This window comes from Nannobrachium achirus (genome assembly GCF_963921795.1).
Source record: "Nannobrachium achirus genome assembly, chromosome: 13".
NCBI lineage: Eukaryota > Metazoa > Chordata > Actinopteri > Myctophiformes > Myctophidae > Nannobrachium > Nannobrachium achirus.
The window spans coordinates 52,778,777-52,805,509 of NC_137833.1; the positions used below are offsets into that span (position 1 = coordinate 52,778,777).

General features: G+C 47.4%; 3 protein-coding genes across 3 annotated transcripts; all 3 read left to right on the forward strand.

The window, feature by feature from the left end:
- Positions 1–5,338: 5,338 nt before the first annotated feature.
- LOC308297427 (hsp70-binding protein 1-like) lies at positions 5,339–6,397 on the forward strand (the record flags this gene model as incomplete). The annotated part of the gene is made up of 1 exon (XM_080740835.1): positions 5,339–6,397. One exon carries the CDS (start codon positions 5,339–5,341, stop codon positions 6,395–6,397), a length of 1,059 nt encoding a protein of 352 aa, XP_080596961.1.
- A 13,287-nt stretch (positions 6,398–19,684) lies between these two features.
- LOC308297429 (proteasome inhibitor PI31 subunit-like) lies at positions 19,685–20,239 on the forward strand (the record flags this gene model as incomplete). Its single annotated transcript, XM_080740837.1, has 1 exon — positions 19,685–20,239. One exon carries the CDS (start codon positions 19,685–19,687, stop codon positions 20,237–20,239), a length of 555 nt encoding a protein of 184 aa, XP_080596963.1.
- Positions 20,240–24,270: 4,031 nt separating this feature from the next.
- Positions 24,271–25,134, forward strand: LOC308297430 (proteasome inhibitor PI31 subunit-like; the record flags this gene model as incomplete). Its single annotated transcript, XM_080740838.1, has 1 exon — positions 24,271–25,134. The coding sequence occupies one exon, from the start codon at positions 24,271–24,273 to the stop codon at positions 25,132–25,134; it is 864 nt and encodes a 287-aa protein (XP_080596964.1).
- Positions 25,135–26,733: the final 1,599 nt, after the last annotated feature.

Consider the following 26,733-nt stretch of genomic DNA (forward strand, 5'->3'; position numbering starts at 1 on the left):
TGAGCCGTCTGTCTCGGGCAGCAGGCTGTGATGAAGGTTGTCCTTTAGCTTGTTTTTAGAAGAGGTTATCCAAACCTGTTCCAAAAAAACCACACATAAAAGAGAACTATTACTCAACAAGGCCAACCAGACAAGCAGGGGACATCGTCATGCTGGCTTGTGGTGGAATTTTTTGGGTCAATATTTTTTGGCCATGGATATTAAAATGCACGCACAATAATGTTACCAGAAACACAAAAAAGAGCCAGCCCTAAATGACCAGTACAGGTCTGTAACTCTTGAGTGTGTACAAATGACACTGACTGACGCACTGACAGTCAATGGAGAGTGTACACAAATGTACACTCTGAGTTACAGACTTGACAGGGTCCATTTGATTGGGGACCCCCTGGAACTCCCTCAATGACCCCTGGTGGTCCTCAGACCCCACTTTGAGAACCACAGTCTTAATTTATTTCAAGGACCCCCAATTGGTGTGCATTTAGGCCACAGAACCCCATAACTCACGGGGCAGTGACTCATGTCTGACTCTTACATGATAAAAATGAGTGGACAATAATAATACCAGAAACACATAAAGAGACAGCCCTAAATGACCAGTACACTGACTGACGCACGGACACAAAGGACCACCATGAAGCGTGATTCCCAACGGGCACGATAAAGATAAAAGATATCGTTGTAAAAATCGTTCTCAACTCAAGTGGATGGTGATAACGCTGACATAATTGATGTGAACGCCGACACTGTTGCAGTTGTCTTTATCAATCCCGGTGGGAAACCTGTGAATGACGCTTAACTCTGAGTGTGTACAAATGGAACCAAATGTATGTATGGGAGTTATGGTGGTCCTTGAAAATAAAAAGTTTGGGAAGCACTATTACTAGTGGACTCCTAATGTGCCAAACCTCCACCGGCTGTCAGTCTGTCTGTCACACGTCACACTTTTGCCCTACTCATATCTCCACCAGCGTTGCCCCTATCCATGCAAAACCTTGCACACACACTCCTTGGCTGCCAAACCACAACCTCCACCCCTAATTTCTAACACGGCTCTCTTCTACAATGCTCCTACAGATTTTGGCCTAAAATCACGCAAAGCGGTACACTAAAGTCATGTCATCAACATGGATCTGTCCCATTTCCCATGTTCCCTCCAGATTGGCTACCATTGCCTTCTAAAGTTTGTGTATGCGAACTGACGGTCGCTTATCTCACGATTAGGGAGTCTTACTGGTATAGACATTCAGTAAAATTGGGTCTTATTATGATCAAAATAAGAACATTATAATGCTGTGTCAAACTGAAAATCTCAGCTTTGCCACGGACGAAGCTAGGTTTTTGCCATGGACACATCTGTCGGACAGACACATTGACGACCCCTGAAGACAAGGCAAAGTGTGTTAATCAATGTATCATAATTGATGTAGCTGATAGCGGTTAGGCCTACCATTTTTTATGTGTTTGTTGATGTTCTTTTGTATGATACTGAAATTTCGACCCCAAAATGTACCTTGCTCTTGCTGTGTGTCCCCAGCTAAATTAGTCTTGATTTTTTAATATTTGTTTAAAACATTTTGTTCACACAAATCTTGTATGGGGGTCCCCCTCTCTCTACGTCGTCCTCAGAGACCCCGATACAAGAACAGTTTTAAAAAGACAATGGCTGATCTACAAGTTGTTGTAGATAGACTCTTTTTGTCCCCGGATCCCACTTTGAGAAACAGTGCTCTAATCATGTGTAGTGTAGATCAAACTGTAACAGGAAGAGTGGGCACCTCTATGTTCAACTGCCCAACAGAATGTTAAAAAGTTTAATATTTGGGAAATGAATTAATGTAAATAAGTAGTCCTATGCATGCTTAGATACATACACATTTAAGGCCTAATATTTCTACAATTGCTACATATTGCTGGGGATACTGGTCAGGTGGGCAGTGGGCACCACACCAGGGACATTTGGGTACCTCGATGTAAAATTGGTTATTTTGTCAGATTAAAATAAATGTTCATCAACGAAGTGTTGGAGTTTGGCAGTGGTGTAAAGTAGCCTAACTACATGTACTCAAGTACTGTAGCCTATACCTAAGTACATTTTTGGGGTATTTGGGGCCATTTGAAAATAGACGATTGGATCTACAAGCTCACAATGCCTCAGGCATTGTTGTGAGCTTGTAGATCTGCAAGGATTTTAGAAGAGATTTGAAAACTTGTGAAATGGGACATTCTGCATACTGACTACTTTCTACTTTTGGTACATTTGATGCCAAATAATACTTTTGTACTTTTACTCAAGTACATTTTGAATACCGGACTTTTACTTGTAACGGAGTATTTCTACATTTGAGTACTTTCCCCACCACTGTTGAGTTGTTTACCGGTATTTTAGCTACACAAAGCATCGCATGCACCTGTCCTATAATGAGGAGGACAACTAACTTTGGGGGAATTAACGAGCATCGTTCCGAGTGTTCTTTTCGCCCATGTTTTGTCGGACGACCAGAGGCACAATCATTTACAATCTTTTGGGTAGTTATTTAACTGTTTCGGGTTATATAAGTAAGTTATTGTCAGTCACTGTACATACCTTGAGAAGAACCACATGAATGTTCATTGAGTTCACATCATCTTCAAGGCAGCTGCTCATCTTCTTCCTTTGAGTTTCCGGACTGGAATGCTGAGTAGAGATGGGACGTTCGTGAACGAATCGAATCTTTTGGAACGGCTCTTTGAAATTAACGATAGGATTCGGTTCACAGTAGGGAGCCGTTCCTTTCTAATAAACAGTGGTGGGAAAAGTACTCAATTTCTTTACTTAAGTAAAAATATCAATACTGCAATCAAGTAGAAGTTTGGAATGTTGTCTTGAGTTAAAAGTAAAACAGTATTGGTATAAAAATGTACTTAAAGTACCAATATTAGAAAGTATTCATTATGCAGAAATGTTTCACAGGTTTTCCAATGAGTAAAATGTAGAAAAATCATTTGAAAATAGCCAAGCTCACAATGCAACGCATTGTGCTTGTAGATTGGGCTTGGCTATTTATAAATGGCAGGTTTGTACCTATATATGTCCGAAATAAATGTATATAGGGTTGAAGTCATTTGTAATTATAATAAAAATCGACAGAGTAACTATAATAACTAAAATGAGCCAGTCTTTTGAACGGCTCTTTGAAAGGAACGGATCGCAGAGATCCGTCTCACTTCAAAGAGCCATAAATCCCATCTCTAGAATACTGAGACTAGACGCCCGTCGGCGTATTGCTGCCCCCCACTGTTGGTGTTAGGTACTGCCCTATTGTTTACACTCATTAGCCCGTGGACCCCCATATTAGAAAAGATATGCCAAGGACCCCAGTAAAAGGTATTTACGGCTTTAGCAGTGATTTTCAACTTTTTAATTATTTCAATTTCCAGTTTGATATGCATTAGGCCGCAGACACCCATTAATGCCATTTCTATCTCTGGGACCGCAATTTATGTTGTAAAATCTATTTTTAATTTAACTCAGAGTGTGAGTGTACACAAAATGTAGACCCAATTATTTTTTTATTTCATTGTTATAATTATTATTTTAGTCACAATGAATTTACACACAAGTACAGTAGACACATTTAAAAAAAATGCACAGCACCGGTACGGCTAAAAACATTCTGCCCAACAGGAACATCCCAATAAGTACTTTTACAGTCTTGGTTCCTTTGGAAGTACTTGGCACTCACTCCAAGTTACAGACTTGACGGGGTCCATTTGATGGAGACCCCCTGGAACTCCCTAAAGGACCCCTGGGGGTCCTCAGACCACACTTTGAGAACCGCCGTCTTAATTTATTTCAAGGACCCCCAGTTTGGTGTGCATTTAGGCCACAGACCCCCATAACTCTGACAGTAGCCTCGGAAACCCAGGCTTCATTAGGCGCTCGGTGCTCTGACAGTGACTCATGCATGTCTTACATGATACAAACTATGAGATTTTGTTCCCCTGTCAGAATCAGATCCAGTAGAGACCTATGCACCTAAAAATAATTAAAGCCACTACAGTTACCATAGATATCTCTGGAAACTTGAGTGAATACAGTACAAAATATGGTTATGATACAGTGCAGCACAAGAACAAAAATACAGATACAGTCTGTCCAAGATATTACAAAAATAAATAAAAATAAATTAAAGTAGGAACCCTTTCACATCTTCATATAAGATTCATATGCATTAGAAAACTATCCCATATCGCTTAAAAAATTCTCATAGCATTAACTCTTCCCAGCATATACATATGATGTAATTTTGATAATTTCCTCATTCCACTCTTTGAACCCAGGTGATCCGCAGCAGAATTCTGGCTGCTGTGACAAGTCCAACCTTTTCTATTGTGAATTCTTACCCATTAATTATACACCTACCCGTCCCGGAGTAGCCATAAATTATAAAGCTAACGATTCTATTACTGCTCCACAACATGTACAAATGCAAAATATAAGGTGCTTACTGTTAAGTTTCCCGAGCGGCCGAGGCTCCAAGAAGAGGCCAAGATAGTCTTTTAAGGGGTTTTGTTTTGCCTAAACCTTCTCCATCAAACTTCAGTGCAATTTACAGTGACTTCGAGCAGCAGTGTATTGTGTATTGGGTGTGGATTAGGGTGTATTGGGTGTGTGTACATTGTCCTCAATCATTGTGTCATCATTACCTTCTTGCCCCAAGTGTAATCTATCGATTTGGATCCTCTTCGGAATGTGTCAGTCCATATTTTTCAATAAAGAAGTGTTTTACTCAGCTTGTCTCGGAATCTCATTTGCTTTTCTTGTTTCCCGAAATGAGTGCAACTGCACAACAGCGATTTTTAAAAGGCTCGGTCATGGTGAAAACTAAATATCCTAAAACATCTTAAAAGTAAATTCCGTGCCACAAAACATATGTTGGAGAGTGTTAAAGAAAGTTTAAAATACAGCTGTGAAACATAGTAATGGCTGCCGCTAGGCTTCGCTCGTTTCCACTTGGAAGCACAGTGCTGTCCTTTTCCACAGGCAAAACGTGTGCTTTATGTAAACTCCACAGGGCAGTCAGCACCCTACCACCCTGACAATCATCACTACCGAATATGGCCCTGTGGAACATGTGGGGAACTCCATATTTGGACGCCAGTATCACATCAGAGTGACATTGTGAACTGCCACCACGCAATTGCAGTGATGTCACTCATGAGATCATCGAGCTAGAACATTCTAGCGTCATCATAATGATTCATACAGTATGTACTGGTTAGCAGTGTTTAGCTTCTTGGACTTTGTGGAATTATTAGGCCAGAAAACCTTGAAACTGCACACTGGGAAAGAGCGATGGAAGAGGGCAGACGACATCTCTGTGGTCTCCAGGGGGTCCTGCAGATGTCATTAGAGGCAGTGTCTGCTGCCCATGACATCTCTGCTGCCCCCGTTGAGCCCATGCCAAAGGACAGAGAGGAGTGGCTGAGAGGAGTTCTCGCAGAGGTGAGTCGAGGGCAGATGGACGATGTGGAGCGCATGAAGCAGTGCTTAATCGTCCTGCGCAAAGACGACATGAGCACCGCCGCCAAAGAGATTGAGGGAGGAGAGGAGGAGAGAGAGGGAGGAGAGGAGGAGAGAAAGCCAGTAGAGAGAGAGGACGGTGAAGAGGATGAGCGAGAAATGGCCCTGGACCTTCTGTCCGACTTGTGCGAGGACCTGGACAACGCCAGAGACCTGATGGCTCTGGGTGGAATGGAGCTGTGCGTCGCCCAGTGCCTGCGTCACGCTCGAGGCGGGGTGAGGTGGCGCGCCGCCCAGCTCGTCGCCTCCAGTGCCCAGAACATGCCGGAGGTGCAACGCCACCTGCTCCACATGCGCGCGCTGCCAGCGCTACTGCGGCTGACCGACTCTGACCCCCATCCCGCGGTCAGGGTCAAAGCCCTGTACGCCGTGTCATGTCTGGTCGGGGAGCAGCAGGCGGGACTCCAGGCGTTCCTCGCTCATGACGGTTTCTCGATGTTGATGCGAGGGATGCAGTCTGACGACGAGAAGCTGAGGACCAAGTGGGCCTTTCTGCTGCTCAAGATCCTCACGGCGCACCCGGAGCAGAAAGACACGGTTCTGTCCATGGGCGCGGTGCAACTGCTGGTCTCTGTTCTTCGCTCGCCGCACTCGGCCGTTCACGAACACGCCCTTGGTGCGCTGTGCTGCTTGGTGGAGGAATGCCCCCAGGGAGTGCTGGTCTGCAGGAGACCGTCTCTGAACCTGGAGGAACTGCTCCAACTGCGGATCAGAGACCTGCAGGAGAAAGAGGAGTGTGAGGATGAGTTGGACTTTTGCCAGCGTTTGAGGTCTGTGTGCTTCAGTAGACGTCGAATGGGGCTGGTGGATCACAACACAATGTGTCTCTGAGCTCCAGGGGTCAGGGTCAATTACAGTTCTGAATTTTAATTAGTGTGATTGCTATAGGCAACACACAATTATATTTTGTCCAGAGGATGTTTTGAGCACCGCTAGTAAGTTCACACTAGGTGTGATCTTTTGCCAGGAAAGTGAACCTGCTTTTTGTAAACTTTGAAGTGACGGTTTCGGTGTGTGTGTGTGTGTGTGCTTGCATACAGGGTGTGTGTGATGCATCAGTGCAGTAGTACTGTGTAGAAATGCTTGTAGTTAGTGCATGTTGCATGCTGCTCCTGCTAGCTACTCTCTGCTTTCAGCTATTGCCACCGGCTAGTGAAAAGAGGAGCCGAGTGCGTAAGCCTCCTCCTGCCGGTACACAGCCTCTCCACCGCCAAGACTCCTGCAGTGCCTCCTCGTGGCCACACACGGATACGTGTCCTTGCGGGCACTAAACCAAACTGCAGGGGATCGGGGAGCAGCAGTGGGCCCCATAGGTGAGGTGCGCAGGCCCACCGGTGTGTGGACACGCCCTGGCGCCTTACAACCACTGTCCCAGCTATGGGTAAATAGCAGGGGGGCGGGAGGGGCTCATAGCCATGGTAACACTGAAACACACAAAAAGGATTGTCGCTTCTTATAATCTAGAATTCCAGATTCTTCTGTGGAGACCCATCTCAAGAGTCCCGGAATTCCATAGGTCACCCGTATCGGTGTATCCTCGTCCTCTCTGGTGTTTGGGGACACAGATATAAAAAGCTAGATACCTCCTCCGCCGCTGCAGTTCATTAGCGCGACTCAAACACCTCTGGCGGAAGTGCATAACTGTGGAACTGCGGAAGGCACTCTGCCCCCTCCAATGGGAAAGAGGGAGTCCTGCCAGTCCTGCATCTGATTGGACTACCGAGCTTCCCATTCTGTGACGCACAAGGAAGCGTCCTTCAGAATTCCCAAGAGCCCCAAGAGTGTATGGCTGCAGGCCTGGAGGCTTGCGTAGAGTTATTGGGAGGCTTGCCAGGAGTCTTGGACCAGCACCCCCCAGCCGGAAGAGGCGTCTACCTTTCTATGTCTGAGTTTGGGGATTGGTGAACTCTGGACACAGAGTTTACTGGGTCACCGATTTCAGTTGATCATCGTCAGCAGAAAGAGAAGATACAGCAATTAAGACATTACACAAAAATGATGGCGGACAGCCTATTCCCAACTGGTAAAAAATTAACCTAGCCCAACCCTACCCTCCCCTGCCCCTTCTTTGTATATAGGCTACTGTTTGTTTAGACTTACTGTCTTCTTTTTTGTTTTTCTTTACATATCTACTGCATAGTACTGTGTTCTATTTGTCTGTCATTCAATGTTATATGAGATACTTCAATGGTTTCCAGTGGAAATAAGCTTAGTCTTTTCATGGATCTCCTTTTAGTAGACCTTGTACCAGTGAACTGTACCGTCATGAAACTGTACCTTTTCCTATGCAAACTTCTAATAAAGTCTTCAATCAATCAATCAAACAAACATATATGTCCATGATTCCCAAGTAAATAAGTCCTTGTAAGTTGTAACATTCGTTACCTCCCCTTTTCCACTGTAAATATCGATTATTCATTTTTCTTCTTTAAGACAATTTTTTTCTTCTCTTGCTATTAATGTTATGCTCGTACTGAGTTCTATCCGTCTGTCATTCAACTAAGGTTAGAAAAATGGAAAAAAGGTTAGAAGTAATGGTTACCAAAGGCTGATGGTTACCACTGTAAATAAGCTGAAGAGTTTACTAGGATCCACTTTTAGTTGACCTTGTACCATGACCTGTACCGTCATGAAACTGTACCTTTCCTATGCAAACTTCTAATCAAGTCTTCAATGAATCAATCAAGTCTTTAGTAATGATAATGAGACCAAACTGAATGATAGTAAAGTGCCCCATCTTGTGACAGAAAACAGTTACTACACATACAGTACATGGGGGGTCCTTGGTATTAGAATGGTTGAGAAGAAACACTGCCATAGTTGTACAAATCTTCTCTTATGGGGAGTCCCTGGTGTATCTTTTCAAATGGGGGTCCTTGACATGAAAAGGTTACACACAGCCATGATCAAATGAACAGCCACCTCTCCAAAGGTTTTATACTGTACCGTGCAAAACCCCAAAGTATGCAAATATACTGCTCAATGAATGGAACAAAATGTTCCCTTAATTCTTTGAGCATTCTTTGAGCAGTATACTATACTCAAATAAATTAAGGGAACGTTTTGTTCCCTTCATTTCTTTGAGCAATATACTTGCATGCCCATATATGGACATATACTGTTGACAAAGACAGATACAGAGATCTTGCCGTTACTATATTCTGCAGCAAGTTAACTGTCATGTGAAGCAATCAGTGCTGGTCCCCTTTATGCCCATATATGGAGATCTCTGAAGTCATCAGTATAAGTCCATACTGTATATGGGCCCGTGGAGATCTATCTATCAGTGCTGGTCCCCTTTATGCCCATATATGGAGATCCCTGATGTCCTCAGTATATGTCCATATATGGGCATACTGATATGCCTATATATGGAGATCTCAGGTCTTGCCCAAATATGGATGTCCATGATGTCCAACCCAGCCTAGTGGTCACAATATCTATCTCGTGGCTCAAGTCTGTGTGAGTGTTGAGAGCCCGCACATGTCCATGCCCGGGGTCAGAGGAATGGCCGCTCGCCAGGTGGAGGGTTAGGACAGGGGGAAATGAGGGTTATGATTTAGTAATATATCTGATTAAATAGGTAGTGATAGGTGTTGCTTAACAGTACACATCTGAGAAACACAATGATAATAAGGTTCACTGTTGTAACTTAGTTATCAGAGCATTGCATGCAGGTACACTGTTAGGTTGGAAATAACTAATTGACTTTGTGCATGAACAGACAACGGAGTAGTATGTGATATTGTGGGGCTTTTGCACCTCTTGTAACTTCCTGTATGTTCTGTCTGTCTTCTTTGAAGAATGTTCCACACAGCCCGTGACGCAAGTGATTGCTAGAGAAGCGTTTAACCACAAGCCACCTGGGGTTATAGTGGGGGCAGATAGAAGACAGGCATTACTGTAGTGTATGAACTTTGACCAAAGAGTTTGTCTGGTGGAAAATGTATCTTTGTCTTCGTCCTGCAGATCTTGCAGGATGGCTAACTGTCACGTACACTCTGAACGGATGGGTGGGGGGGCTGTGCCGCCCCCCCATGCATCTCTGGGGTATAAAAAAGGAAAGCGCCTAAAATACGGTCTCTCTTCTTTTTGGATCGGACAGACAAGGAATCTATACTTTTGCTGTGCTTGTTCTATTTTTTACTTTCTGTATTTTCTCTCTAATAAAACAATAAAAGCCCTTTTTACTTGGGAACCAAATAGTGTGTTGCGCCTCTGCTCCATCCTCGGTAAAAGGTCATCTGCCATTTCCATCTCTTTGTAGGATTATTCCTGAGTTTGGGTGAGTTCAGATATACTGTATTATCTAGAATTTCATAGCCAAACGGTTTAGTCTGTTGTCATTTTAACGGTCTTGCATCGTCCTGTCCCTCTGGGAGCTCGGGACCGCTGCTGGTCAGCAGGCGTTCGGAGGGGGCTTTGCTCTCAGGAGAGCGAGGTTTACCCGGCCTGGTGATCACCGGTGGGAGCTCTAAATACAAACAGAGGGATTTGGATTGCGAGACCAGCGTGGCTGAAACAAAGCCTGCACTCTGCTTATCACAGGTGGTAATCTTTAGTGCGGTGATATTGAGAAGGGAGACACGGAGAAGAAAGTGTGTCAGGATACACTCTCTCGCAGGTGCATGAAAAAATCCTTCATTCATTGAGTGTCAGAAATAGCTCTGTTCTCATCCATGTTGTAAAGTCACTTTGCTCGGAGATAGCTCAGTCTATAAAGAGTGCGCCAGGAGTAGATTATAAGACGTTGATGCAGTGGTGTTTTTATGTGGTTTATTTTACAACGCTAGAATATCCATCTAATTACATCAGACGAATTCAGCCGAAACACAGATATAAGTGAACTGTGGTGTGTGTGTCCCCATAGTTGTAATTTTGTAGAAAATCCCCTCAGCCGATTGTAGTAGCGCACAGTCGTGGTCTGAGGGTGGGGTAAGCCGCCAGTGAACCCCTGAAGCCACCGCTCAGCAGCGTAACAGTATTGTAAACCCGACCGTGAGGTGCTGGTGTGCTGGGAGCTGGGGCGTGTGCCTCTCGGGGGGTCATTTGGTCAGCCTATTCTCAACATGGCGTCCCTGGGTCTTGACCCTCTCTTTAATGGTGTGAATAATTGACAGGTTGATTATTTTAGCAATCATTCAGAGGGGGTATTTAGTAGCCACCGGCCACAACATATAATCTACTCCGCATGGTGGTAGGATTGTTATTGACGGGGACTTCTTATTATATGTACGGGTAGTGGTACATATAATACTCTAGTTCTAACAGTGTGCTGTATCCGGGCGAGTATCCACATGACCAGAGTGAAAACAGAGGCTCGGAAAGCGCGCCGAGCAGGCTCCGGTGGGAGACACAAGTATCTCTGTCAGGGACTCATAGAATAGAGAGAAGTCAGGACTCGCCAATTTACAATGGCTACCACCCACTTGAATCCAGGCGAGTGTATGCCTGATTCAAGGCCACCTTTGGTGGTGTCGACCGTCTCTGGTGCATGCCTAGACGGTCACAATGAGTACCTAGAACTAGGACGGTTACTAGGTTTCCCCGACCGGGGAGAAGAGCTGTTTGCCGAACAAGGCGGACACGGCCATGCGAAGTGGCTTCCCGCCGGGGAGGAAACGAAACAAGAATGTCAAGGCCCAAGAGGCCTTGAGAGTTGGGCAGGGGACCAGATATGGGTCCCCGGGGAGTGGGAGCAACGGAGAGAGGAGTTTTCACTAGAAACACCCCTTCTGCTTGAACGCCCCCAGCCATCGAATGGTCAAAGTGCGGAATTGGTTCCGCGAGTATTACAAATACCTCCCCGTGACTACCCAGCCACGAACAGAGCCATGTCAAGGCTGATTGTCCGGGGAGAGAGAATAGAGGAGATTCGGCCTATTACAAGGCCCGCGTGGGTAGTGAATCCCACAAATGAGCGATTAAGCGGTGGAGGGGGAATGGCCCAGTCAGTTGAGAACCTGGCAGGGTCGACCCTCAAACAGGAATGCCGGAGGTATGTACACCCGGTGACTGGTCCACCGCTGGCTGACGAGCACATAGTGCTCACGGACGCCCATGCGATGAGAGACATGGGTTATACACAAATTATACATGTGGCGTTGACTAAATGCAAGCATGGAATGACAGTACGCGAGCAGCAGCTAAAGTTAGACAGGTACTATGCTAAACTGTTTAGATTTGCTAATGCGCGCTTTGTTGCACGGTTGGTGATGACTCTATTTGGATGCGACGCCTACGGATATGACCAGGGAGCGTCCATCTGGGCATTCTTAAATGCCCTGGAAAGAGATGTAGGTAACCTCCGGATTGAGCTACTGGTGCCTCATACCACGCTGGCAGAGGTTATTCGTAAAATTCAGCATACCGCGACGCCTGACCTGCCCCCTTATCGCAACATCTGCGGGGCCTGTGTGAACGTCCTACTCGCCCGACATTTCATGCAGTATCAAAGGAGACCATTGCCGGCTCTGGAGAGAAGTACTGCTGAGGGGGTGAGTGGGCCCTGTTCACCGAACATGCCAGATCTAGGGCACTAAAAATGATAGTAATAAATAATGTATAATGTAAAATAATGTAAATAGATGTTAATATTAGGTCATGATTCCCACTGGAATTTGAAATGGGCTGGCGAAATGTTCGCCATGAAGGCCCCTAAGGGGGCGGGAGAAGCATAGTGCATAGACCACTTTGGAACAGTCCAGCCCAGATCCAGTGGTCTCAGTATCCCTTCGCAGAGCCGGCGAAGGGGAGCTACCAGGTATTAATATACCGCAGAACATAAGTTCAAATAGGCCGGCGAAGGCACCGGTCTGCTTCATGAAAATTGATGAAGCTGCAGGAGGGCTCACGGGACCTACCGGGCCCTCTCAAGATGCAGGTAACCTAGAAAGGGAGAGAAAGAGAAATCCACCGGTTAATGGGTCTTTCTCTTTCCCTGATCCCCAGGTGAAGTCTTGGGGGTGCACAGGGAATTGCGCGCCAGGAATCCGGCGCCGAGGTACGAAGCCAAGGACGAGATCATGGATCATAGCCCTATTCTTGAATAGAGCAGTCCTTGGCCCTAACCGACAGCAGTGGAAGATTTTGGTATAAGTCCACGTAGATCAGGTTGGGAAGACTGAGTGAGTAGCATGGCTGCTGCCGAGGATCTTAAGTGCGGCCTAGCCCGAGGCCCTGACGCTGACCTGTCGGGGTGTAGCAGTGCTATGCCGGGTCAGTGCCTTGGTCTCCTGTCGGGCGGGGATGGTCTGCCTTTCGCTCTGAGGTGCGCAGGGATGAAGGTTTTTATTGCACTGTCTCCTGGTATAGATGGTAAAAACGTTTGGCTTGCGATTGAGGATGGAGTGGCGAAATCAACAAAATTGGGGTATCTCCCCAGAGAGGAATATCGCAAACGCCCACTGAGGTGGGCGTTGATGATGTTAGGTGATTGTGTTTTGTGTTCCCTGCCAGTGGGCGTGACCCGGTGGAGTGGACCACAGATGGCCAAACCGAGGGAGGTCCCCCCAGGCGGGGCGACCAAGCTGGGGGCCGGTGGTTTAGAGCTCATCGGGGCACGTGAAGGCCCTAGAGGGTGCCGCGTGCTGCTGTGCAGGGATTGTTATCTTGCGTGGGGTGGCCGGACGGCCATCTCCAGTTATCCTCCCATGCCCAGCAGCCGAGTCAAAGAGTGTAAGTGTTGCTGGGATGGGACACATCTGTTCCCTTGCCCTCTCCATGAGGGGGTCAGAGTTTTCTCTGGAATACATATAAATCGGGGTGAAGGCTTCTTGCACCCTGGAAAAGCCCTGGCACGGGAAACTTTGCTAGGAAAAGACAAAATATGGTTCCGCGGGAGCACGGAGGACCTTGACTTCCTCCTGCTCTCGGAAATCGAGAGGATGGTGAACGGGCATTTTCCCCCGTGGAATCCATCCCGGAAGAGCCAGGTTAACACGATGAAGGGGTCGGAAATGCTGTTAATTGCAGACACACCTCCTCGTGCATTGGTGCTGGGCAGGACTCCTGATGGTCTAGAGAACGAGGCCATTAGGGGAAGAGCCATTTGTATGTCGGTCCCTGTTCTGATCAAGAGCATGTTAGCTGCTCGGCACCAGTTAAAGATACAGTGTGAGCCCAACGAATTCGCTACCGGACGTAGTGGGGCGGGCGGAGAATGGGATTGGCTGACTGAACATTCCCGATACAAGCACCAGAGGTTGCGGAGGGAATGTTTGGTATGGCACCTTAAGGTGAAGGAGGCCCCGTTTGGGAAGAAGGGCACCGCAAGTGAACTTATGACCAACGGAGGTGTCAGCCTGGATAACCACAAGGGTTTTGTCTGGGCGAAATGTGTGATCGTGCTCGACACCACAAGTGATGGGAGCGTAGTGTCGATGTCCACCAGCTTTTCGCCGGAAGTGCCCGAGAAGGGCACCAAGGCGGAGACGCAGAAGAAGCTGGAGAAGAGGAAGGCTAGGATTATGCAACCCAGTGGTAGGGGCGGTTGCTGGAGGAGGTTTCGGTCCAAAGGGAAGGGGATGTCAGGGTAGGGACTGATCCTGTCTTTCCCTGTATTCCATCCTCCCTGCAGGAGGACGGAAGAGGGGGCGGAGGACACAGGGTCAGCCCGAAATGGAGTTTAGGCTACTAGAACCTGACTCCCCCCAGCCAGAACCTGCATCTCCTCCAGGGATATCACCGGAAGCAGATAGAAAGAAAGAAAGAAAGAAAGAAAGAAAAGTGTCACAGTACAGATATTTTAATTGTCATGTAAAGTAGCGGGGATCGCTATTGCTCTGGTGATAGCCTTTGGGCTGTCTAAAGCGATGGTTAATCCCCAAACGCGAATGCAATGGCACAACACCCCACCCGTGCTTAGTACTCGCATGGGGGGGGGGGAGGTTGCCGATGGTCGTTGAGACAATGAAAAGGTTAGCACATACACTGTTGCATGTGCGAGAATGGAAATTCTCTCCTCGCCAGAGAGGTGAGGGGGGGAGAGGAGGCAGAGATAAGCTTTAAGTAGGTCATGACCTATGGCAGGTGCAGAGTGAGCACGCGTCATGGATCTCACTGATCTCACTGAGCATTTCTCTCTTTCATTTTACTTTGAAGAGTGGTGTGGCAATAAGAGCAGATTGTCACAGAGGCAGGAGGAGAGCTGTGAAACATTGCAGCCACTGCCGAAGAACAGTAAATGGCGTCTGTCGAAGGGGCCGAGAGACCGCTTTCCCCTCGCGCGAATTTCGACGAGTTTGGTCGGGAGTTGGAGCTTCTTATGTCCAGCCTCCCGGAAGCTCAGAGGGAGCGGGTGATAGGAGTTATCCAGAGGAGCCTGAGGCGATCCTCTCCGCGACCTCCGGACCCGGGGCTGCAGGACCCGACGGTCTCGTCAACGGAGAGTAATGGTCCGATAGGGACGCCTCAGCGAGCTGCCTGGACCCCAGGCAGGGGCCCGAGAAGTCACATCCTCCCTTTGAGGGGGAGGAGTGAGTGGAGACAGCCTATAAGTAGGTCACCACAGATGCCAGAATAGAGTGAGTGAGCACAGAACCGCAGTGCTTGCTGAAAGTAGGTGACAGTAGCTCGGGGAAGACAATGCTACAAGTGTCGAATACTGGGGAGGCGGAGGTCATCCACCTCCACGCTGAGGAGGAGAGCGGCCTTCTGAGTGCCGAACCACAGGAGCCTGAGAGCCCTGAACCGAGTGAGACGCGGACAGGCTCGGGGAGTCCACTGCAGATTGTGAGTGGACCCATTCCGGCGCCGTCCTCCGCGTCCGAAGTGATACTGGTGGACCCCCCACCCTCCGGAGGAAGAAATGCAGCGCCCAAGGGGGCCTGGCTCCATCGGAAGGTGCAGACGGGGACCATGGGGAAGAAGCAGCGTTTGCAGCTCTGCACCCTGCAAGGTTTAAGATTGCAGGACAGTGCGCTGGCAAATCCGAGAGTCTGGGAAACCATTGCTGGAGTTATTCCCGGACGAAGGCCATACTGGGGCCCTTTCAACGAACTAGGGCCACGGGCTTTAGCCAACCTGGACACCCAGTCCGAGAGGAAAGGTGTCACGTTTGCGTTCCTTGAGGGGGAGGGCTGGGGTGACATCACCCCGGCCAGAGTGACCACCTATATGGTACTCGAAGGTGACATTAAGAAAGGCCAAATCTGGGCGAGCGTGGAAGCATTGCTACCTAAAGAGGGCGGCTTGTTCGAGACAGTCGCCATCTTGGGACCATGCCCACAGCCCTTGAATTTCGAGTTTGTTACCGGCTGCAGTTACATGCCTGGTAGAGGCCCGAGAGAGAAGCAATCGGGCGGAGGGGAGGTAGAAGTTCCAGCCGTCCCTAAGCCTGTACCGAAAGCAGTGGTGGCTCGCCAGACAGGAGATGGACCCCCACGGGGGTCGGGTGAGGGCCACACTGTTGGGACCTCAGAGCAGTCCACACCGGCTGGCTCAGGCCGACGCAAGAAGAAGAAAAAGAAGCGCCAGGGCGATCACCTCGAGCCGTCGAACCGAGAGGACAGTACTGGACAGGGGCCCTGCCCGCCCCGCCCGGAGTGGGGCGGAGACCAGGGAGGCTACCGGGCTCCCCGCCCAGAGTGGGGCGGCGACCAAGGAGGCTACCGCCCTTACCGCCAGGAGTGGGGTGGTGACCAGGGAGGCTACCGTCCTTCTCGCCAAGAGTGGGGTGGGGACCAGGGAGGCTACCGTCCGTCACGCCATGAGTGGAGCGGTGACCATGGTGACTACCGGGCCTCCAGACAGGACCGGAGCGGTTGGACCCACTCTCATCCTCCGGCTCACCAGCAGGTCATCCCACAACCACCTCCCCAGCAGGTCAACCCACAACCACCCGTCCAGCAGGTCAACCCGCAACCAGCTCAGCAGTTGGCCAACCTGCCACCAGCTCAGCAGCAGGTCAATCCGCCACCACCTTCAACGCAGGTCTACGGCACACCGGCATATGGCCCACCTGCAGCCAGCGGGGCGGCCCAGCCGATCTACTATGATCCTTATGGGGGTCAGGGATGGCCTTCATACGGGACTTCGTACCAGAATGGTGTGGGGTGTGAGGGTCGAAGCCCGAATCACATGTGATGTGTGGAAGTATAAAAAAAAAAAAAAGAAAAGAAAGAAAAATGGGAAAAGGATGATAATAATGATAATAATACCATTTATATTGTGATGTTTTCTTATATAGGCTATGACATAATACCATTGATATTGTGATGTTTTCTTATATAGGCTATGACATGTATAATGGAGATGTGCTGTATGCTTAGATTTAGAATGAAACATGACCTGATGTTCCCATCCAATACTTGTGCTGAATCCTATAGAATGAGTGTGTGTTGTCTTAGCTCAGGCCTGGGGGTGTACAAGGAGGATTCGTCGTGGAGAGGCAACCGGCCATGAGGGGGTGTTGAGAGCCCGCACATGTCCATGCCCGGGGTCAGAGGAATGGCCGCTCGCCAGGTGGAGGGTTAGGACAGGGGGAAATGAGGGTTATGATTTAGTAATATATCTGATTAAATAGGTAGTGATAGGTGTTGCTTAACAGTACACATCTGAGAAACACAATGATAATAAGGTTCACTGTTGTAACTTAGTTATCAGAGCATTGCATGCAGGTACACTGTTAGGTTGGAAATAACTAATTGACTTTGTGCATGAACAGACAACGGAGTAGTATGTGATATTGTGGGGCTTTTGCACCTCTTGTAACTTCCTGTATGTTCTGTCTGTCTTCTTTGAAGAATGTTCCACACAGCCCGTGACGCAAGTGATTGCTAGAGAAGCGTTTAACCACAAGCCACCTGGGGTTATAGTGGGGGCAGATAGAAGACAGGCATTACTGTAGTGTATGAACTTTGACCAAAGAGTTTGTCACCGAATGTTGCATCATGGTGGAAAATGTATCTTTGTCTTCGTCCTGCAGATCTTGCAGGATGGCTAACTGTCACGTACACTCTGAACGGATGGGTGGGGGGGCTGTGCCGCCCCCCCATGCATCTCTGGGGTATAAAAAAGGAAAGCGCCTAAAATACGGTCTCTCTTCTTTTTGGATCGGACAGACAAGGAATCTATACTTTTGCTGTGCTTGTTCTATTTTTTACTTTCTGTATTTTCTCTCTAATAAAACAATAAAAGCCCTTTTTACTTGGGAACCAAATAGTGTGTTGCGCCTCTGCTCCATCCTCGGTAAAAGGTCATCTGCCATTTCCATCTCTTTGTAGGATTATTCCTGAGTTTGGGTGAGTTCAGATATACTGTATTATCTAGAATTTCATAGCCAAACGGTTTAGTCTGTTGTCATTTTAACGGTCTTGCATCGTCCTGTCCCTCTGGGAGCTCGGGACCGCTGCTGGTCAGCAGGCGTTCGGAGGGGGCTTTGCTCTCAGGAGAGCGAGGTTTACCCGGCCTGGTGATCACCGGTGGGAGCTCTAAATACAAACAGAGGGATTTGGATTGCGAGACCAGCGTGGCTGAAACAAAGCCTGCACTCTGCTTATCACAGGTGGTAATCTTTAGTGCGGTGATATTGAGAAGGGAGACACGGAGAAGAAAGTGTGTCAGGATACACTCTCTCGCAGGTGCATGAAAAAATCCTTCATTCATTGAGTGTCAGAAATAGCTCTGTTCTCATCCATGTTGTAAAGTCACTTTGCTCGGAGATAGCTCAGTCTATAAAGAGTGCGCCAGGAGTAGATTATAAGACGTTGATGCAGTGGTGTTTTTATGTGGTTTATTTTACAACGCTAGAATATCCATCTAATTACATCAGACGAATTCAGCCGAAACACAGATATAAGTGAACTGTGGTGTGTGTGTCCCCATAGTTGTAATTTTGTAGAAAATCCCCTCAGCCGATTGTAGTAGCGCACAGTCGTGGTCTGAGGGTGGGGTAAGCCGCCAGTGAACCCCTGAAGCCACCGCTCAGCAGCGTAACAGTATTGTAAACCCGACCGTGAGGTGCTGGTGTGCTGGGAGCTGGGGCGTGTGCCTCTCGGGGGGTCATTTGGTCAGCCTATTCTCAACAGTGAGATATGAAAAAAATATAAGAAAAAGGTTTCCCCAGGACTACAGTGTGTTGCCCTGTCGAGCAACCAAACTAATAACTAGATAGATGAAATTCTAGGAAATTGCAAGTGTGGTTGCCTACTTATAGTCTTAATAGCCATCATGTCATGTGAAGCTTGACCAATCCTCAAGCTAGCACCACTCCTCCATTGAACTCAATGGACTTTTGGGGTGGAAAGTTTATCTAGAAAGAAACAATAAAGTCGCACTAGTACTATAGTGTGTTGCCCTGTTGGACAACCACACTAAACAGCGAATGCCCATATATGGTCGGATCAACAGTTGGGATCACAGACAGACAAACTGATGAAATGAACTCATAAAAGGCGCCGCTCACTTCACACTGGGTGTGATTATTTATACTCGTCTATCTGTGTTATTTTTACGTGTGTCTGGCTAACTGCCTCTGTCCCTTGTATGCCTTGTATGCTCATATACGGAGTTCCCTGTTATCAGTATATGGTCAAATGGGTGGTTCTGGAAAACCAGATCTCTATGTATGGGCATGGTGGTCGGAACAGCAGTTCTGGTCGCTATTAATGTTTCTGTAGGGGGCGAAGACTTGTTTTCGGCGGAGGCGACGGAAGCAGACTTGAGCCACGAGATAGATATTGTGACCACTAGGCTGGGTTGGACATCATGGATCCATATTTGGGCAAAACCTGAGATCTTCATATATAGGCATATCAGTATATGCCCATATATGGACATATAGGCTACTGATGACATCAGGCATCTGATAGATACAGAGATCTCCATGGGCCCATACTGTATACGGTATAGACCAGGGGTCTAAGAGCCAAGAAGTAAGTGGTGACATCAGACTGATGATGCGAGATAGTGGTGACATCAGAGTGACGTAACATGCTATAAAACCGAAACGCAGTCCCAGCTGCGATCGCACTGTCAGGAAGTTTGCGCCCTGCTCCAGCAGCAAAGGAGATCTCCACTTCACAAGCCTTCACAGCCAAAGAGAGGATTATATACCGCACAAGCCCCCCTAAGCACTACTCAGCAAGAAGCAGAGCAGAAGTACTAAAAACCCAAGAGATGGAAGGACTAGAGGCATTCTATACCACCGTCGCGGGCAGCTTCAGCTGCCCCCAGGACGCAGTGGTGAGTTTCATCCACTGGACCATCACCAAGAACGGATACAAGTGCGTGGGCTCCGGAGACGAGCCGGGCAGCGCCGACCGGAGCTCAGAGCTGCTCCCAGCGCGCTGGAACAGCAACAAGGAGGTGTACACCCTGCGCTACCACGGCAGAGGCGGCACCGGCTGCTACCTGCTCAAGGCCCTGGTCGACTCCGACGTTGTGATCGTCACCCTGTTCAACTCCGACACGGAGCGGGACTCGTCGCTGTCGGTGAACGTCGGTGACCACGCGGACGCCGCGTGGCTGCAGTCGTTCGACCACGTGTACAAGGACGCCGCCGGCCTGGCGGAAAAGGTGAGAGCGCAGCTCCTGGCGCCTCAGGAGGAGCCGGCCGCGAAGGCCACGACCGAGACGGGCACCATGACGGAGGGACGGCCGTACAAGGAGGATGATTACAGAGAGCCGCCGTTCAACCCGTACATCTGGATGTACGGGTTGACGGTGTTTTGACGGTGTTTTCTCGGAACACCAAGGGGGTTGTTTGGAACACCAGGAGGGACGGGGTCTACTCCGAACACTTTTGGAACACCAGGGGAGTTGTTTGGAACACCAGGAGGGACGGGGTCTACTCCGAACACTTTTGGAACACCAGGGGGGTTCCAGTTTGGAACACCAGGAGGGACGGGGTCTACTCCGAACGCTTTTGGAACACCAGGGGGGTTCCAGTTTGGAACACCAGTGGCGACGGTGTTTTCTCGGAACACTTTTGGAACACCAGGGGCGACGGTGTTTTCTCCGAACGCTTTTGGAACACCAGGGGCGACGGTGTTTTCTCCGAACGCTTTTGGAACACCAGGGGGGTTCCGGTTTTCTTGAGTCGGGTGCTCAACCCCCCCCCCCCCAGCTGCATTTCTAGAACCATTCCCACGCCTGCGTGTTTTCCTTTACCAAATAACCCCCTCCCCCGTTCATTTCTGACCACCTCTCCGGTCCACATGAAGTGCAATTTAGTCCCACGCCACATATAATAAATAGTAATCCTGTGATATTTGTTTTGAACTCCAGAGAAAAATAAAAATACAAAATGAGGAGAGAGTTCATTGTGGTGTATTGTTGTTTTTAACGGTGCTAACAGACAGATACAGATGTCTCCATATATGGGCATAAATGGACACAGGAATCACAAAGATCTCCATATATGAGCATGAAAGGGACACAGACAGACAGATAGAGAGATCTCCAGACTCCATATAAGGGCATAAAATGGACGCAGATAGACAGATATATCCATATATGGGCATATATGGGCATAAACTGGACGCAGAATCACAAAGATCTCCATATGCGGGTATAAAAAGGACACAGACAAACAGATACAGTGATCTCCATATACGGCCATAAAAGGGACACAGACAGACACCGGAGTGCAGTGCCCGGCCAATGGACACAGAGAGATACAGCTATCCTATGACAACAGATATAATGGGGTTTGCATTAAAGGGCGGCCCTGACTGGCCCAAGAGCCTGCTTTGCTCTGATTTACACCCTACCTTCCCCGAAAACGTTAATATTAAGTCCATTATGAATTATATATATATATATATATATATATATATATATATATATATATATATATATATATATATATATATATATATATATATATATATATTAACTAAAAACATGCAATTTGAAATTGCGAGTTTGGTTGCTGACGGTTGCTGACTATTCTACAGTAAGCCAACTGTCATGTGAAGCTCAACCAATTGATTCCCTATTGATTCCCACTCCCATTGATTCCCTATATTGATTCCCATTCCCATTGATTCCATCAATTTCCAATGGCAACGGAAAAGTTACCCAAGTAATCAGTAAAAGTTCTATTTGTCTGTCATTCAATAGCCGTTTTCCAATCCGAAGGGTTCGCACTTTGAAGTGCGCATATGAAGGGCTATGACGTCACTGGGCCGCGCCAAATAGCAATCTACAAGCTGAAGCTCACAATGCGTTGCGTTGCGACGCATTGTGAGCTTGTATATCTGTGACCAGTGACGTCATAGCCCTTCAAATGCGCACTTCAAAGTGCAAACCCTTCGGATTGGAAAACGGCTAATGTTATATGAGATACTTCAATGGTTTCCAGTGGAAATAAGCTTAGTCTTTTCATGGATCTCCTTTTAGTAGACCTTGTACCAGTGAACTGTACCGTCATGAAACTGTACCTTTTCCTATGCAAACTTCTAATAAAGTCTTCAATCAATCAATCAATCAAACAAACATATATGTCCATGATTCCCAAGTAAATAAGTCCTTGTAAGTTGTAACATTCGTTACCTCCCCTTTTCCACTGTAAATATCGATTATTAATTTTTCTTCTTTAAGACAATTTTTTTCTTCTCTTGCTATTAATGTTATGCTCGTACTGAGTTCTATCCGTCTGTCATTCAACTAAGGTTAGAAAAATGGCTAAGTAATGGTTACCAAAGGCTGATGGTTACCACTGTAAATAAGCTGAAGAGTTTACTAGGATCCACTTTTAGTTGACCTTGTACCATGACCTGTACCGTCATGAAACTGTACCTTTCCTATGCAAACTTCTAATCAAGTCTTCAATGAATCAATCAAGTCTTTAGTAATGATAATGAGACCAAACTGAATGATAGTAAAGTGCCCCATCTTGTGACAGAAAACAGTTACTACACATACAGTACATGGGGGGTCCTTGGTATTAGAATGGTTGAGAAGAAACACTGCCATAGTTGTACAAATCTTCTCTTATGGGGAGTCCCTGGTGTATCTTTTCAAATGGGGGTCCTTGACATGAAAAGGTTACACACAGCCATGATCAAATGAACAGCCACCTCTCCAAAGGTTTTATACTGTAGTGTACCGTGCAAAACCCCAAAGTATGCAAATATACTGCTCAATGAATGGAACAAAATGTTCCCTTAATTCTTTGAGCATTCTTTGAGCAGTATATTATACTCAAATAAATTAAGGGAACGTTTTGTTCCCTTCATTTCTTTGAGCAATATACTTGCATGCCCATATATGGACATATACTGTTGACAAAGACAGATACAGAGATCTTGCCGTTACTATATTCTGCAGCAAGTTAACTGTCATGTGAAGCAATCAGTGCTGGTCCCCTTTATGCCCATATATGGAGATCTCTGAAGTCATCAGTATAAGTCCATACTGTATATGGGCCCGTGGAGATCTATCTATCAGTGCTGGTCCCCTTTATGCCCATATATGGAGATCCCTGATGTCCTCAGTATATGTCCATATATGGGCATACTGATATGCCTATATATGGAGATCTCAGGTCTTGCCCAAATATGGATGTCCATGATGTCCAACCCAGCCTAGTGGTCACAATATCTATCTCGTGGCTCAAGTCTGTGTGAGATAAATAGAAAAATATAAGAAAAAGGTTTCCCCAGGACTACAGTGTGTTGCCCTGTCGAGCAACCAAACTAATAACTAGATAGATGAAATTCTAGGAAATTGCAAGTGTGGTTGCCTACTTATAGTCCATCATGTCATGTGAAGCTTGACCAATCCTCAAGCTAGCACCACTCCTCCATTGAACTCAATGGACTTTTGGGGTGGAAAGTTTATCTAGAAAGAAACAATAAAGTCGCACTAGTACTATAGTGTGTTGCCCTGTTGGACAACCACACTAAACAGCGAATGCCCATATATGGTCGGATCAACAGTTGGGATCACAGACAGACAGACAGACAGACAGACAGACAGACAGACAAACTGATGAAATGAACTCATAAAAGGCGCCGCTCACTTCACACTGGGTGTGATTATTTATACTCGTCTATCTGTGTTATTTTTACGTGTGTCTGGCTAACTGCCTCTGTCCCTTGTATGCCTTGTATGCTCATATACGGAGTTCCCTGTTATCAGTATATGGTCAAATGGGTGGTTCTGGAAAACCAGATCTCTAGGGCATGGTGGTCGGAACAGCAGTTCTGGTCGCTATTAATGTTTCTGTAGGGGGCGAAGACTTGTTTTCGGCGGAGGCGACGGAAGCAGACTTGAGCCACGAGATAGATATTGTGACCACTAGGCTGGGTTGGACATCATGGATCCATATTTGGGCAAAACCTGAGATCTTCATATATAGGCATATCAGTATGCCCATATATGGACATATAGGCTACTGATGACATCAGGGATCTCCATATATGGGCATAAAGGGGACCAGAACTGATAGATACAGAGATCTCCATGGGCCCATACTGTATACGGTATAGACCAGGGGTCTAAGAGCCAAGAAGTAAGTGGTGACATCAGACTGATGATGCGAGATAGTGGTGACATCAGAGTGACGTAACATGCTATAAAACCGAAACGCAGTCCCAGTTGCGATCACACTGTCAGGAAGTTTGCGCCCTGCTCCAGCAGCAAAGGAGATCTCCACTTCACAAGCCTTCACAGCCAAAGAGAGGATTATATACCGCACAAGCCCCCCTAAGCACTACTCAGCAAGAAGCAGAGCAGAAGTACTAAAAACCCAAGAGATGGAAGGACTAGAGGCATTCTATACCACCGTCGCGGGCAGCTTCAGCTGCCCCCAGGACGCAGTGGTGAGTTTCATCCACTGGGCCATCACCAAGAACGGATACAAGTGCGTGGGCTCCGGAGACGAGCCGGGCAGCGCCGACCGGAGCTCAGAGCTGCTCCCAGCGCGCTGGAACAGCAACAAGGAGGTGTACACCCTGCGCTACCACGGCAGAGGCGGCACCGGCTGCTACCTGCTCAAGGCCCTGGTCGACTCCGACGTTGTGATCGTCACCCTGATCAACTCCGACACGGAGCAGGACTCGTCGCTGTCGGTGAACGTCGGTGACCACGCGGACGCAGCGCGGCTGCAGTCCTTCGACCACGCGTACAAGGACGCCGCCGGCCTGGCGGAAAAGGTGAGAGCACAGCTCCTGGCACCTCAGGAGGGGCCGGCCGCGAGGGCCACGACCGAGACGGGCACCATGACGGAGGGACGGCCGTACGAGGAGGACGATTACAGAGATCAAAGAGATTACAGAGAGAGAGGTTACTACCCTCAGCCTCGGGGCGAGTGGCATCCCGCGCCGCCACAGTGGCCTCCGCGCGTAGGGGGCGCAGATCTGGATCCGCTGAATCCGCTGGGCGGAGGGAGTCTGATGGACCCGCGACACATGATGCCGCCGCGGTTCAACCCGCACGCCGGGATCCCGGGAGGGGGCAACCTGCCTCCGGGTGCTGTGCCCCCCGGGGCCCGCTTCGACCCCTTTGGACCGGAGCCGGAGCCCGACCACCTGGCCCCGCCGGGGTTCGAGGACCAGTACAGCAGGCCAATGCGACACAGGCCCAGGCCAGGACCACCAGGGGGACCCGGGTTTTCTTGAGTCGGATGCTCAAATCACACATTTCAAGAATTGGCGCAACCTCACCCTTTAGGGCGAGGTCACATGTCGCCCTGAGGCGTCTTACTAGTTATAGATAGGCTACACGTTTGGAGAACATATTTGTTTTGTGAGCGTAAACTGTCGCGAGCCCTCTGTGAGCGTAAACTGTCGCGAGCGTGTGACAATTTACAGGGTTTTCCTTTTTTTACCTATAGATTTACGCACCCAGTATAACACTAGAAAAATATTGTTCCTTCGAAACAATTGTGGGCTCGCTTCAAGCCAGAAAACAATGGCTATAAAAGCACAAAATGTCAAGATCGCAGGCAGTGCTCTCTTTGACGTTACTGACGTCAAAGATTGGTCCATTTTGTTCCAAAAATGTGTTGTGCAAAAGTTGACCCGCTGGTGGCGCTATAACAGGCCAATGTGAGAAGGTTGGTATCTGTTCCTTGACCTATTGGGAATGTGCTTGCAAGATTTCACGCACATCCCAGGCTGTGTTCATGATTTGAGGTGTTTTTGGCTTTGGACACTTTATCGCTGCTTGCAGCTATATTTATTATTATTATTTTATAATTTTTTTGTGTGCACTTCATAGGCATGTTAGATAAAGGTCCTTAGATTGTGTGTAGAATGTTTCATGCAAATTGCAAAAAAAATCCTAGAATAAAAACGGGTTTAAGCGTTTTACAAACTGCTCAAAATTATATAGCGCCCCCCTTTGGCCATTTGGGGTAAGATTGGTTTCAGTGATATTTGAACTAACCCTCTACACTATTTTGTCATGAAAATGTGACTTTGCTTGTATGTTTTAGAGACAGAAGAATAATTTGCATAAAAATGCAATATTGTTTGAATTATTTAAAAAAGCATGTTTCAATGTTAAAGAAATCCGATCTGACAGATCTTTAGATATCGGTCCAAAGTTCACGTAAAAAAAGTTTTGTGCACGTGACGCGAAAATTCCAGAATAAAAGCGAGTTTACACGTTTTACAAACTGCTCAAAATGGCGGAAAATCGAAGGGCGGAGCTTACTTAACAACGACACAGATGTCTTCCGCTTGAGTCAAAGCACGCGTGTAACAAGTTGCATGTCTTCAAACGAAACGAGTTATGACTTATGCCCGTTTGAAGTTTGAATTTTCAGACGCTTCGTATAGCGCCCCCCTTTGGCCGATTGGAATAAAATTGGTTTCAGTGATACTTTGACTAACCCTCCACATCTTGCTATGAACGTGTAACTTTGCATGTATGATTTAGAGGCAGAAGAATAATTTGCATAAAACCGCAATATTGATTGAATTATTAGAAAATTATATTTCACTTTAAAAAAAATCTGGTTGATCAATCTGACCGTATTGGTCCAAAGTTCATGTGAAAAAAATTTTGTACGCTTAACGCAAAAATTCCAGGAGGAGATAGATTTTTACTGTTTATCATATAATTCCAAATTGTGGGAGACCTAAAGGTCAGAGGTCAAAAGTTAGAGGGTAAAAGTTGTTCGGCATGAGGAGACGCATAAGTGTATACAGGTTTCATGGCTGTACGTATAACAGAGCATGAGCTCTACCTGTTCAAAGTTCGCACTTTCGAAG